Below are 15444 nucleotides of genomic sequence, written 5' to 3'. Positions count from 1 at the left end.
CTCCAGGTGTGGGCATCTGTATTCCGCAATTCAGTCTTAGTCCAGTCCCAGCTCAGTCCCATCCTGGTTGACTTGCTTTCGCTAAACTTACGTCACATTATGTCCCCTTGTAAAACACCTTCAGTTTCTGGAAGGAGGAGGAAGAGGCTTAATGACAACTGGGGGCTTAACCTACATCTTTCATACTTAATTTTTGTGGCCTAGGTTTTTGACATAGTCACATAAGGGTTTGGAGAAGGCAATGGCAAGCCAATCCAGTACTCTTCCCTGGAAAATCCCATGGATGGAGGAGCCTGGTAGGCTGCAGTCCATGGGGTTGCGAAGAGTTGGACACGACTGAGCGATTTCACTTTCACTTTTCACTTTCACGCATTGGAGAAGGAAATGGCAATCCACTCCAGTGTTCTTGCCTGGAGAATCCCAGGGACGGGGGAGCCTGGTGGGCTGCCGTCTCTGGGGTCGCACAGAGTCGGACACAACTGAAGCGACTTAGCAGCAGCAGCAGCATAAGGGTTTTGGGGTTTTTTTGGACATTGGGTCCTAAAAAACTTTACAATAGTATTGTGCAACAGAACATACAATTTTAAACCATTACACACACACAAACACCACCCCCCCACACACAAATGTACATATATACATACCTGTACTTATATGTATGTACATAAATTATTTTTAAAATTACACAAAGAGGCCAAACCACACTAAAACAAGTTTATTCTTAAATTCTTTTATGATGGCTTTGGCCTAAAAATATATTGAAAATAGAGATTTTCTTAGTGGGAAAAAAAATCTAGATTCTTTAACAGACTATATAATTTTTTACAATTGGTCAAGTATATTATTTTTATGAAACAGCGTAATTTCTCACTACATCCATGGTTAGGTATAAAAAATTGCCATTATCAATTAAGAGTAAAAAAATTACCCCAACAAGAGGATTAAATCCTACTCTAGATTCATTTTAACTTCCTGCTTTACAAATACTAGGTAAAGGAGTCTGACAAGTTGCCAAAGAACATAATCCCAAGCAGTAATCACAAAAGTTGATGAAGCACCTTTCAAGACACTTCCACTCAGAAACGAGTGAGTGTCCAGAGGAGTGTGAACACTATACTATTGAAGGTTAAATATTTACATCATGCTAAAAACGTTTTAAGCTGTAGTATAGTGCTATACTTTCTCCTTTTGGGGAAAAAAGTAGTAGATTGAATTTCCCTGCAGTGTTCTGAAAGGAAATAAGGTCATTAAAAAAAAAAAAAATTCAACAGTATACTAGTGGTTTGCTTATTTTTTCCCAGAATTTTCAAGTTCCAACAAAGCATTACTCTGCAAAAGGTCCTTGAGGCCAAATTCAGTGTCTCTGTTTTGATCTCTTTGTAAAAGAGCTCTCTGTTCATCCATTCTTTTTGCTTGAGACCGTAAAATGAGGCTAAGAAAGTCCTCATCTGGTACTGTTGGGCCCTTTGTGGCAGCAGGTGGTGGAGCGCATCTCTGATCATCTAATCTGGACCCCTAGAAATTCACAAGAGATTAAAAGACAAATAAGGTGAGCACCAAGGTATGTTGTGTCTACCATTCACAATAAGAAGTGTAGCTTTAAATGTTTACTGCCTTTTAGAACTGCTTAGAAATTTACTCAGTCTTTGGATCTGAAAACTAGTAAGATTGCTTCTTTGAAATGACTTATATAATCAGAATATGCCAGTTATGTTATAGTACACAGAAGTATAGCCATAGCTTCATGGCTTTGGTAAGAGTAGTTAAGACACAAGGTCACCTGTGTCCACAATGACAGCTCAAGATTATAATCTTACCATAATAGGCATCACCCAATAAAACTTACCAAATCTTTAGAAAGGTAATGTGAGGTACAGAAACTCTGCATCGCTTCCTTTTAACACTGTCTTTGGCCAAGGGTCAGCAAACCATAAGTCCACTGCCCATTGTTCTTGTAACAACAGTACTTTCATTTCAACACTGTGCTCATTTGTTTTGAACTGTGTATGGCTGTTTGCCTGCTACAGTGGCAGAGTTGAGCAGCTGCAACAAAGGCCAAAGGGCTCAAAAAGCCTAAAATAGTTTCTCTATGGTGGCTCAGACAGTAAAGCGTCTGTCTACAACGTGGGAGACCTGGGTTTGATCCCTGGGTTGGGAAGATCCCCTGGAGAAGGAAATGGCAACCCACTCCAGGACTATTGCCTGGAAAATCCCATGGACAGAGGAGCCTGGTAGGCTACAGTCCATGGGGTCGCTAAGAATTGGACACGACTGAGCGACTTCACACTTCACTATATGGCCCTTTACAGAAAAAGTTTGCCTACCCTTGGTCTTAAGCATTTAAATCTTTAAGTTCTAGCTTATGGTTCTTAGAAGTATGTTAGAAATGTTTTTGATCAAATAAAAAATAAAAGCACTTTAAAAGTCTACAGGATGGTGTCTGGTATTGTAGCCTACGAGGAAGAGTAGGACTGTGACAGCTGACGTCTGAGTGCCCTCTGTGTTGCCAGGCGCTGTGCACCGATGTGCCTACACATTTAGCCGCGCGATCCCGTGCGGATGCAGTGGTGGACTGGCCACTCGTCAGCACCACGCTGGTGCCCACACACACCTGCTTCACTCTTCATCATCTCTCCTGTCCCAGTTCTTGGTCCTGTCATTGTCCTCTAATTCATCCAGCACTCAGGCACTTCAGTTCCTAGACCTCCTCTCCCCTGGTGTTCTCATCCTTACCCTCTGCCTTATCCATTAGCTCTCATGGTCAGAGGCCAGACAGTTATTCTCATAAACTGCACCATCTCTGAAATCACTTTAATATCCCATGTTGACCACTGATTCCTATTTTTCCAGATCAGGCTCTCCAGTACTCTTCCAGTAAATCATTTTTTTAAAAACTGAGATAAACATAACAAATTTACCATTTTACCCATTTTTAAGTGTACAGTTCGGTATCAGGTACATTCATATTGTGTAATTATCACCACCATCCATCTCCAGAACTTTTTTAGCCTCGCAAGACTGACACTCTACACCTATTAACAACTCCGCAGCCTCCCCTCCCTCTAGCCTCTGCAACCCCCATTCTCCTTTGTCTCTCTTAACTGACCCATACAAGTGGGATCACACAGTGTGTCCTCTTGTGACTGTATTTCTCAGCATAATAGCTTCAAGGTTCATCCATGTTGTAGTGTGTTTTTAAGGCCGAAAATATTCCATTGTGTAAGTACATCACGTTTTGTTTATCCAGTCATCTGTTGGTAGACACTCGGGTTGCTTCCAGCTTTGGCTGTTGTGAATATGGGTGTATCATATTGTGAACAAGTATCTGTTCATGTCCTCGTTTTCAGTCATACCCAGAAGTGGGATTGCTGGATCATATGATAATTGTTTTTAATTTTTTAAGGAACTGGCATCGAGTTTTCCATAGGAGCTTCACCATTTTATAATCCTACCTGCCATGCACAAGGGTGCCAATTTCTCCACATCCACAACAACATTTGCTATTTTCTGCATTTTTTGGTTTGTTTCGATAGCTGTCCTAATGGGTGTAAGGTGGTATGTCACTGTGGTTTGAACGTCCTTTCTCTAATGATTTATGATGTCAAGCATCTTTTCCTGTACTTATTGGCCATTTGTATATCTTCTCTGGAGAAGGATCTATTTGTGTTCTTCTCCCATTTTGAATCAGGTTTTTTGTTGTCGTTGAGCTTTTGGAGTTCTCTATATTTTGGATTAATCTTTATCAGTTACATGATTTGCAAATATTTTCTGTGGGTTGCCTTTGTGCTTTGTTGATAGTGTCTTTGCATAGAAGTTTTAAACTTTCATGAAGTCCAGTTTGTCTTTTTCTTTTTTATTCCCTATGCCTTTAGTGTTATAATCAAGAAACCACAGCCAAATCTCAAGTCATGAAGCTTTCCCCTTATGTTTTATTCTAAGAGTTTTATAGTTTTTAGCTCTTATATTTAGGTCACTGATCCACTTTGAGTTAATTTTTGTATATGGTTATTAGGTATGTATGTATGTAGATATCCAGTTTTCCTAGCATCAATTGTTAAGATTCCTTCCATACTGAATGGTCTTGGCAACCTTGCTGAAAATTGTTTCACCATATATATATGAGTGTTTGCTTCTGGGCTACTGTTTTAATTACTGTAGCTCTGTAGTAAATTCGGAAATCTGGAAGTGTGAGTCCTCCAATATTGTTCTTCCTATTCAAGACAGTTTTGGTTATTTGGGTTTCCTTGAGATTCCATCTGCATTTTCGGATGGATTTTTTATTTATGTAAAAAGGCGTCACTGAAGGAAAAAGTCTTACAGTCCATGAACGTTGAGACTTATGTCATCTTTAATTTCTATCAGTTTGTAGTTTTCACTGTATGAGTCTTTCACCTTCTTGGTTAATTCCTAACTATTCTCTTTGATACTACTTACAGCCTACTGTAATTGAAACGGTTTTTTTAAATTTCCCTTGGACTATTCATTATTAGCTTATAGAAACACAACTGATTGTGGATGTTGATATTATATCTTTTAACTTTGTGACTTTCTAACTTTTTTTTTCTTGGTGAAATCTTTGATTTTCTACACATAAGATCCTGTCATTTCCAGGGAATTTCCTGGTGGTCCCGTGGTTAGGGCTCCATGCTTTTACTGCAGGATCATGGCTTTAATCCCTAGTTGGGGGAACTAAAATCCCTCATGCCATGTGGTGCAGCCAAAGGAAAAGACAAAGACCCTGTTATCTCTAAAACAGAGACAGTTTTACTTCTTTACCAGTTTGGATGCCTTCTGTTTCTTTTCCTTACCTAACTGGCTAAAATTTCTGATACTATGTTGAATATAAGTGGCAAAGTGGGCATCCATGTCTTGTTCCTGATCTGAAGCTGTCGGTCTTTTTTCACTGAGTATGATGATCACACATACTGAGCACTGATATGATGATAGCTGGGGTAAATGATTTTTATTATGTCATGGTAGTTTCCTGCTATTCCTAGTTTGTTTATCATGAAAATGTGTTGAATTTCATCAAATAATTTTTCTGCATCAATTGAGATGATTGTTTTTTCCTTCATTTCATTATTGTGGTATATTACATTGGTTGATTTCCATATGTTGAACAATCTTTGGATTCTAGAAATAAACCACATCAAATTTTATGGCATATAATCCTTTTAACATGGTGCTGGATTCTGTTTGCTAGTATTTTTTTAATTTTTGCATCTATATTCAAAAAGGATATTGGTCTGTAGTTTTCTTATAGAGTCTTAACTGGCTTTGGTATCAGGGCAGTATTTGCCTCATAGAATGACATAGGAAGTGTTCCCTTTCTTCAATTTTTGGAATTGGTGTTGTTTAAACATTTGGTAGAATTTACCCATGAAGCCATAGTCCAGGGCTTTTCTTCTGTCAGGATTTTTTTTCTTCTTCTTCTTCTCTGTTTCAGTACATGGCACTGAATTTACTAAAATTTACTGAATTTATTGAAATTTACTCAGTTATTCAAGCCGAAAAGGTAGGAATCATCCTGAAGTCTCTTTCTCATGCCCTCCATCTAGTTTATTAACAGATCTTGCCAACCAACCCTAATTTCAAAAATATGTCCCTATTCTGACCACTTACCACTATGCTACCACACTAGTCCAAGTCACCAATATTTTTTGCTTTATTAGCACATTAGTTTCCTTCTGACACCCTTGCCATCACATTCTTTCAGCAGTTGTTAGGATGATCCCCCAGAACCCTCTAATGTCTTTCTGTCACATCTGGAATACAAGACCTCATCATGGCCTACAAGAGTCTATGATCTAGGCTCTGACTACTTCAGCCTCATCCTTTAAGCTCTCCTCTACCTTTTACCCTATACCAGTCACACTAGCCACCTTGCCATTCCTTGAACATGCTGTCTCTGCACGGAATGCTCTTTCAGTAAATATTCACTGCTTTACCTTATTCAGGTCTCTGTTGCGGTGTCTACCACAGCTCAGAGGGAGTCATCAGCAACACCTCACCTCACAGCCAAAAGGAACACAAAAGAAGAAGCTATCACAAGGGAATGTTTCCCCGAATAATCAACTGATTGCCTCACTAATATACAATGAGCTTTTCCCAAGTTAGAATCATAATACTGCAAAAGTTCTCAACAACATCTGAGCTATATACAGAATGACAAAACTATGCAGACATGCCTGACATTTGACGAGGATGTCAAAGAAGTCTTCCTCAGGCTCTTTGTTGTCATTAGTCATCAGATGGCCAAGTACTGACTGACTGTTGTTTTGTGTCAGACGAAGCCCGGGCAGATTACTGAAACTGGCCCTCTGGTCATCTAGACGGCGGCTCTGTGAGCTGGCAAGAAGGTCTAAAAATTCATCTGTGTTGGGGGACACCACAGAAACTGGTGGTGCTATGGATAGAGGGGAAAAAAAAATCCCAAAATAACAGTCATTTAAGCATATTATACACATATAATTTATTTCTGCCTTATTCAGTCCCAGTGCCCTCCCTGCCCTCTAGTTTAGCTCTGTTGCTGAGCGTCACTGATAGGCTAGGGCCAGACTAGATGGGTGGTGAAGGGAGAATCAATTTCAGAGTACTGCATATGGTTATTCGGATTTGACTGTATTTCCCTTTATCTAATAGCACCTAATATGCAACTTTATAAGATATGGGGCTAGATTTTGGAGGTAAATAGCTTTTCTTACATAATTTCTCAGCCCAGGATGAATGGGACAGGACAGTATTTTTATTTCATGCTCTGGTCAGGACATTGAGCTAACTATAAGTGCTGCTGGCAAGTCTTGATCTTCAGAAGTCTTTTGATAGCTGAAATAGAAAATTTTAAGTAGCCAACCTATTTTAATCTTTCTAAGGCTCAGGCAAGCCTTAGCTTCAGGTTCAGCCATAGCCACAGATTCCACTTCAGTCTGCCTAAGCTTTTCTTTTTTAAACCACGCATGAAACATTCGTATTTTACATGTAATCATAAGGTATGTATAACTAAAATTTTTTCCTTATTATTGTTAAGTTAGATTTTCTTTTCCCCAACCCCTAGGAAGCTCAGGAGGCAGTATGATATAGTTATTAGAAAGTACACAGCACTAGATAGAAATACAGATAAACTCAGGGGAACTAAAACAAAACCTTGTTTAAAGCTGTACAAATTCCAGCATTTCAAATATACTTCGATTCAGGCTCCTTTATTGTACCTCCTATGATAAGAATTAAATTCTCAGAAATAACTATAAGAATATCAAAGAGAATACTCAAACTGCAAGAGAGGCACAGATAACTTACTTTTTAGCATCCTTTTGAGGGGAGTGGAAGAAGCTGCCGCTGCAGCTGATGTAGAGTTCTTCTCTTGTAAGCAGCACCTCTGATCATCCATCCGATTGCTTTGAAATCGGCTTAATAGGTCAAAGAACCCTTCATCGCCGATAGAATCTGCACTGATTTTCTAAAATATTGAGAGAGAAAAATCTCAACATTCCAGTATTATCCTTAGATCATCAGTGAAACAATATCATCTACCTCAAATGCAAAGGATGAAGATTTAGAGTAAAAAGTTGACATTTTCTTTGTGTAAGATGGCACCACTTGGTAATAGTTATTTCAGTTCAACTAACAAAAAGCATTTCTAGTTATTTTACTTTTTGATCCTTGTATTTCTAAAGCTAAATAAGTGTACCTCAGACTTAGGGGAACTGTTACAGATACTGAATGAATTACCCAAATATCAGTGATAGGAACATGTGCCCCAGGTTCAAGTTCAGCTCTTAGATTCTACAACAGAATTTAAGTAAACAGAACTGATAAACTAAGAAAGCGTGTATATTTTCTTGATATAGTGACTTCTAAGGTCTTTTACTGTAAAGATTTGAAGATCCTGAAAAAAAATATAAACTTCAAATGAATACTTGAGAAAGAGGGATACCTGTTATACTATATTTGGAAAGATTCAAAACTAAAATGACTAATGTTTAACAAAGGTAATTTTTTCACAATGATAGTCTTTATTGAAGTACATATACACAAAATGTTATGAGCCCTAGGAGAAGGGTGCAATTAATTCTTAGGTGAAATAGAAGCTTACGTGATATTTGAGTTCCTGAGCGTAAGCATTTGCAGGGTAAAGATGTTTCATACTGATTAATATGCAATTCCAAAGATTTGTAGTGTTCAGGGGATAATGAACTGAAGGGCAGGCACAGGTAGTGAAGAAAGGGAGAAGAGGAGGCCAAGACAAAGGCCTCTGTATGACAGACTAACAAGCTAATTAAGGCTTATCCTATGTAAAATGAGAGGAGCATGGAATAGTCAACTTTAAGCAGTTTTGTACAGAAATAAAGCTGGCCCTTCCTGGTTTGAAGAGGTTAATAATGCAGGGAGAGGGATTAGTGCAGGTACCTATTCCAGAAATTTGGGTAAGATAAAGTAGTACATTAAGAATTAATACACAGTAGCAGAGATTTCTTAGGGATTAACTGGAAGGGAAGGAGGAGGAGTCTAGAATGACGCCTGCGTTCCCAGCCTGGGAGACAGTGTACAAACAGCATCCCTTTTACTGAAGTAAGGAAAACAAGAGGGCTTGAGGTTTGGGAATGGTAAGTATGTGTATAAGCTACAGTCAAATGCATTAATCACTAACAAGACTTTTTCTAGAAGCATGAAGCCTCTTAATTCATAATTCTGCACACTGAAAGACAACAAGTCTCCGAAAATACAGACATCTTCAGTTAGGCTAATTGTGCTTGGTTAAGACCTCAAACCTTGAACAAAGATATTGCCTTCCAGTTCTGCTGTGGATCTACAAAAATATTCCTGGACCATTTTTATATACCTCATAATGTTTCCTTTTGTTAGTCATACATGTGTAAGAAACATGTAAAAAACTGATAGAATCAAGGCAAACAACACTGCAGGGTGCAGATATAAATAAAATGCTGACAACAAGATCAATAGAAATCTGTTAAATAAAAGACTACCACAGTTTTTTCAAAGGTTCTCACTGCTTGAAAAATGGACTTGGTAATTTGAAGTAGCTTCTTTGTAATTTATCTGATCTTTTTTTATCAGTGTAGGGTAGCTTCAGAGAAGGCAATAGCACCCCATTCCAGTACTCTTGCCTGGAAAATCCCATGGATGGAGGAGCCTGGAAGGCTGCAGTCTATGGGGTCACTGAGGGTCGGATACGACTGAGTGTCTTCACTTTCGCTTTTCACCTTCATGCATTGGAGAAGGAAATGGCAACCCACTCCAGTGTTCTTGAGCCTGGAGAATCCCAGGGACGGGGGAGCCTGGTGGGCTGCCATCTGTGGGGTCGCACAGAGTCGGACACAACTGAAGTGACTTAGCAGCAGCAGCAGGGTAGCTTAGAGATACCCCTGATACTTACCAGTAATCCCATGGTATTTTTCAATTTCTAAATATTTTGTTATATTTAATAATATGAGTCCTACACTCACTTTTAAGCAAAATTGTTTTTAACTCTATTAGAATTTTAGTAACAGAAATAAAGTTGATGCATGCAGACAGTTCTCACTTTAAATTAGTATTTAAAAATCCTTGAACATCTGAATTTAATTTGTTCTGACTTCTAAACTGAATGGAGGACATTTTAGTTTCTAGCTTTGAAAAATACAGAAAAAATAGGAAAATACAGAAGACTACTTTGAATAAGAAAGACATTTATACTGACTATCTAATAATAAATTATAAAAATCCAGTATGAATATAAAAAACTCAAAACACAATATTCTAAAACTTATTTTAAACATACCCTTTGAGAATTCGGAATTTGGTGATCAATGGAATTACTAGCGTCTTGGAGAACTTTAGTGGAGGAATTAGTTTTGTATTTTTTCCCCTTCAGTCTGTTGACAAAGAGGAGCTTTGCAGAAGGTTTGGCAATAAGAGGCTTTTGTTTAGCAAGAATTTCACTGTTCCAGTTTTGTACCTACAGAATTACAAATGGAAAACAGGACATTAAAAAAAACAGTAACTGGGAGCAGGGTGAGTTAATACATTCCTTTTTGACAATATATCTCACTGTTTTCAAAAGCTTCGACCAAATGTATGCTATGAATTTCTTATTATCAAAATATTAAAGTGGAGGTTTTTAGAAATCTTAATAAGTTTGCCAAAAGTCATAAAAATAAAATTTGGATGGTCAGAGAAGCTGAAGTTTTATTCTCAATGTGAGTTACCTGAAAATCAATTACAATTGGAAAGTTTGAATATCTAGAATTTTTAACCTTAAAAATTGACATCTAAAACTTACAAAGCAGTAGTAATTTTTTGTTGATAAAACTACTGAACTCTTTGACTTTATTATGAGGTAAAAAAAAAATCACAACTTAGAGATAAAGCCTTATCATCATTTGTCTATTGGAAAATTACAGGGTTGAATGTGATCAGCTTCTCATGGAATTACTGTTAGTACCACTTACAGATGCACCAAATTAATTTTGCTGCTTATTACTAGGTTCCTACCTACTAGAAGAAGGAAGATCTAAACTGACTTAAAAGTTTTTCTATTTTTTTTTAATACTCTATAGATTTAAAGATTTGCAAACCACACTCACAATATAAGAGGTAAATATTTGGAGAAAATCACAAAGCCCTTCAGAAGTTAACCAGAAGTTAAAAAAAAGTTTGTAATTAAAAATATATATTGGAAATTAGTTCAAATCAGATGTTGGTCTCATGATGACTACTTACACAAAACATGTCAATATTCAAAAATCATATGCCTATTATAAAAATAGAGCAGAAGAATATTTAATGACACTAAGATGTTGATATAGTACTGTATTATAAAACAGTATCTTAATATTCATATAAAATGCAAGATGAACAAATACAAAAATATTAATTTTCCTTTTGGAAGGCATGATTATTGATAATTTTAATTTGCACATTGGAAGTTTCCCAAGTTATTATAATATATCTTATAAAAAGTGTTTTAAGAAATATCAATACAGCATAAACAAATAAGAGCAAACCATAGCAGTGTATTTAAGATAAATGGAGGTGGAAGAAAGCAGCCTAGATTTATTCTTCAGTAACCTTTTTCCCAATTAAGTCCCTTCTCTGTTACTTAAAAAACCAACAAAATCCTAGAGAAGATGCATCTTGAATAAAGAGTTATTGCTTTGTTTAAAAAAGCTTTTCAAAAGTGCAGCCAGAAAAACTAGCTTGATCATAAGTATCATTAATCTTGCCAATAATGTTGCTGATATTTAGTTGAAAAAGTTTCTCAATCCTTTTTTTAATTTCCCTGATCTTCTTTTAATTAAAGAAAAACAAAGTAGTGCATGTACCTGGTAAAATATTCAAACACTTCAAAACAGTATATTAAGTAAGCATTTCTTATAACCCAGACAGCAGTTTTCCCAGAGGTAATCAAGTTGTCAAGTATCTTACATACCCTTCTGCTGCCATGCAATTACAAAGGATATATATGCATAAAAGTTCTCTTGAACAGATGGCACGATACTGTACACATTGTTTTTGCACTGTACTTGATTCTTTTCAAAGGAAAATGTTCAAGTGTTATCCATATGACAGGACTTAAATTATTTCATTTAAATTAAAAGTTGCTGAAATATTTTAACAGTTCAAGAAATTTAAAACAGAAAAACTGTCAACCTTTTCTGGTGTTAACTTCATAAGCTCCATGTTTTCCATACTGTGTCGGCGTCCAAACTTGGGGCGTGCACCTTTGGGAAAAAAATGTTAATTCAAATAAACTAGGGAGCCCTTAAGACTGCAAATTCAGCATCACTATGTTATTTAAAGTCTGCTCCACAAACCCATATGGAAGGAGGAAACATGTATAAACATATATTCTTTCAAGAATAATAATTTTCCACACCAACTAAATGAATAAAACATTTTGATGTAAGGAAGTTAAGATTTTGGTTGGAAACTAACTTTGGTTACTAACATTACCCCTTAATTTAGAAAAGGCATTTCATAATAACTGGTTTTATATGATACACACAGTCTCCTAAAACCTACCCAAACGGTAGAGCAGTTTAAAAGTAAAAACATAAGGAAAGCATAAGGCCTTCAATTTTGAGGTAAGAATCAAAATAACATCCCCAAAACACTTCTCAGTTATCTGTTTCCATTTTAAGATCTCCACTGACAATAGATTTACTGCCAGTCAGGAAAAAAGTTTAATAAAAAGATCTTCAAATATCCTTTTCAAAAAGGTATCATTAAATATGAAAAGTTTTTATAGCCAAGAAATACATAATACCCAGTTTAAGAAAAAAACCATGGCCAACACATTAACTGCCCCTTTTGTAACTCACCCTATAAAATCCCTCTTCCTCCATAATTCATGTTTTTATTACACATGATACACCTCTAAGCAATGGAACTTGTTATATAGCGCTATAGAAATGGTCTCATACTGTGTGTTCTCTAACTTGGCTTCCTTTGAGCAATCTCATGTTTGTGAGACTCATCCAAGTTGCTACGAGGAGTTCAGTTTTCATGCGATTTATAGGACTAAGAAAGCATATACCGTTTCTGTTGGTGACATATTTAGGTTGCTTCCAATTATTTGTTGTAAGCAATATTACTATAGAAATTCTTGGAAATACTTCATGTACATGAGCAAGGCTTTGTTTTTTGGATGTCAGACGTGTAACTGGGAGTGGAGCTGCAGGATCATACGGCTGGTACATCTCCAACTCTACCAAAATGTTGCCTGACTGCTCTTTTGAGTACAACTTCTACTCCCATCAACACTGCGTAAGGATTTCTATTACTTATTTGTTTCAAACTGGTATCAGGCCTTTTAATTTTCATCCACCTCATCCACCAATACTACCTCACTATGGTTTTCCCTGATTAAGTGAAAGTCACTCAGTCATGTCCAATTCTTTGCAACCTCATTGATAGTCCATGCAATTCTCCAGGCCAGAATACTGGAGTGGGTAGCTGTTCCCTTCTCCAGGGGATCTTCCCAACCCAAGGATCAAATCCAGGTCTCCCACATTGCAGGCGGATCCTTTATCAGCTGAGCCACCAGGGAAGCTTTCCCTGATTAAATGGGTTAAAAAGTGAAAATCACTCAGTCGTGTCCAACTTTTTGCAACCCCATGGACTATACAGTCCATGGAATTCTCCAGGCCAGAATACTGGAGTGGTAGCCTTTCCCTTCTCCTGGGGATCTTCCCAACCCAGGGATCGAATCCAGGTCTCCCGCATTGCAGGCAGATTCTTTACCAGCTGAGCCACAAGAGAAGCCCAAGAATACTGGAGCGGGTAGGCTAGCCCTTCTCCAGGGGATCTTCCTGACTCAATTGAACCAGGGTCTCCTTCACTGCAGGCGGATTCTTTCCCAACTGAGCTATCAGGGAAGCCCACCTTCTCACATATTTATGGGCTATTTGTATTTCTTCTATTCATCACTTTTGTCTATCTTTTAGTTAGGTTATCTGTCTTAATTCATAGGAGTTCTTATACATTGAGGATACAAATCCTTTTTAATCATTTGTGTTGCACATGTCCTCTCAGTTTGTGGTTTATCTTTATGGTTTCTTTTAATGAAAGGAAGTTCTTAATTTCAATGTCAGTCTTCTTAATGGTTTTGTTCTTGTGTTTTGAGAAATCCTTCCGCTCTCTGATATCTTGACGATATTCTCCTTTACTTTCAGAGATACCATACCGATTGAACAGACCACTCACTCACTGTGATATGACCTTGAGCAATTACCTCTGTGTCATTCTGTTTTTCTCATTTGTAAAGAACAGTGATACCTACCTTATATATCACTGTGTGATGATAAATGCATCATCACTTGTAAAGAGGTTGGTCAATGCCTGGTACTCAGTAAGCATTTAGCAAGTGTTAGATGGCTGATCATAATTACTGCTTTAAATCTGTCTTTCATATTTAAATCTTTGGTCCATCAGGAATTTTTATGTGATACTAATTTCCATATATGCAAGGATTAAAAATATAGAGGCTCTATATCCTATTTGAGCTATTTGTCTCTATGCCAATAACACTGTCTTAATTAGCTTTATAATCTTTATATCTGTACAGAAAGCACTTCTCATTTCTTGTTTTTCATCAGAAATGTTTTGGCTTTGAGTTCTTAGCCCATTTTTCTTTCATGTAAATTCATGAACGACCTCATTGAGTTCCATGAAAAAGCTGTCATGATTTTCTTAGCAGCACAATGAATATATATCAATTTGGGAAGAACCGCCATCTTTTATAATATTTAGTTTTTTGACAGGAGCAATTCCTGACAGAAATGTGTTTAAGTTTCCCTTTATACTAGCTTTTCTCATTTCTCCTTTCAGTTTAGTTCGTTTGCTTTTGTACATTGAAGTTTTGTTATTAGGCTTACCAGGTATCATACATATATATATAAGACTTTTTCTCCCTGCTGAATTGAATTGTTAACCATTGTGAAGTGACTGTCTTCTTAACAAGATCTTTTGCCTTAAAAGTACATTTTATCTGTTATTAATACAGCTGTACAGCTGTACCAGATTCTCTTCATTAGTTTTTCCATGGTACCCTTTTTTTTCCCCCAGTCCTTTTACTGTCAGACTTACATATTTAGTTGGATTTTGCTCTTTTACCAATTGGATACTCCTGTCCTTTACATGGAACATTTACATTTAATAGAATTACTGACATATTTGGATATTTGAGCTATTTTCTTCTTTATTGTGTTTACTAATATATATTATTAATTGGTTTCCTGATATTCAGTAGACTTGAATTCCTGTTTATTTTAAATACATTGTGGACTTGGTTTGCTAATATTTTGCTCAGAATTTTTCCATCTATGTTCATGAGTAAAGATTTGCCTGTTATTTTCCTTTCTTATATATATTGTTCTTGTCTAGTTTGGATATCAAGGTTATACTGTTTTTAGAAAGACTAACAGTGTTCTACTTTTCCAGTTACCTATATAATTTTACAGAAGGTTGGAATCAGTTTTTTTTAAATGTTTGGGAGATCACACTGTAAAATCCCCTTGGCCAGGTATTTTCTCAGTGGAAGGATTTTAAATAATGGACCAAATTTCTCTATGGTTTTAGGCATTAGTGATGTCATCCATTCAGATTACATTCTACCATTAGATTTTTTTAGATTGAATTTTGGTAAGCTTTTTTTTTTTTTTTTTTTTTTTAGAAATTGTCCATTTCTTCTAAGTTTTCAAATAAAACTACTCAGGATAATCTCTTTATAATGTCTGCTGCATCTATATTATATCCCTTCTTTCTCTTTTTTTCTCCCTCAAATAATCTTGCTGTAGATTTGTTAGTCTTTAACTAAATTTTTGGGTTTTTAAAAATTCTCTTGGGCTTCCCTGGTGGCTCGGTGGTAAAGAATCCACCTGCCAAAGCAGGATACACAGGTTTGATCCCTGGTCCAGGAAGATCCCACATGTGGCAGAGCATGTG

General features: G+C 36.7%; 1 protein-coding gene across 9 annotated transcripts in view; it reads right to left on the bottom strand.

Annotated features, from left to right (window-relative positions):
- Positions 1–700: 700 nt before the first annotated feature.
- The window catches only part of GPSM2 (G protein signaling modulator 2), a 113885-nt gene continuing 99141 nt past the window's right edge, over positions 701–15444 (bottom strand). For 8 of the 9 annotated variants that reach the window (XM_086391566.1, XM_086391562.1, XM_086391567.1 and 5 more), the window contains 5 exons: positions 11650–11720; positions 9779–9955; positions 7297–7456; positions 6189–6406; positions 701–1515 (listed from right to left, as the gene is read on the bottom strand). In XM_086391566.1, coding sequence (XP_086247692.1) covers positions 1288–1515; positions 6189–6406; positions 7297–7456; positions 9779–9955; positions 11650–11720 — 854 coding nt within the window. In that variant the 3' untranslated portion in view covers positions 701–1287. Of the gene's footprint in view, positions 1516–5948; positions 6407–7296; positions 7457–9778; positions 9956–11649; positions 11721–15444 lie in introns of all 9 variants that reach the window. The other variant, XR_015160598.1, reaches the window with a different exon arrangement.

Source organism: Bos grunniens, chromosome 3, assembly GCF_055505025.1.
Source record: "Bos grunniens cultivar Pamir isolate PY7600 chromosome 3, Bosgru_T2T1.0, whole genome shotgun sequence".
NCBI lineage: Eukaryota > Metazoa > Chordata > Mammalia > Artiodactyla > Bovidae > Bos > Bos grunniens.
This window is presented reverse-complemented; position numbering and strand designations above follow the sequence as displayed.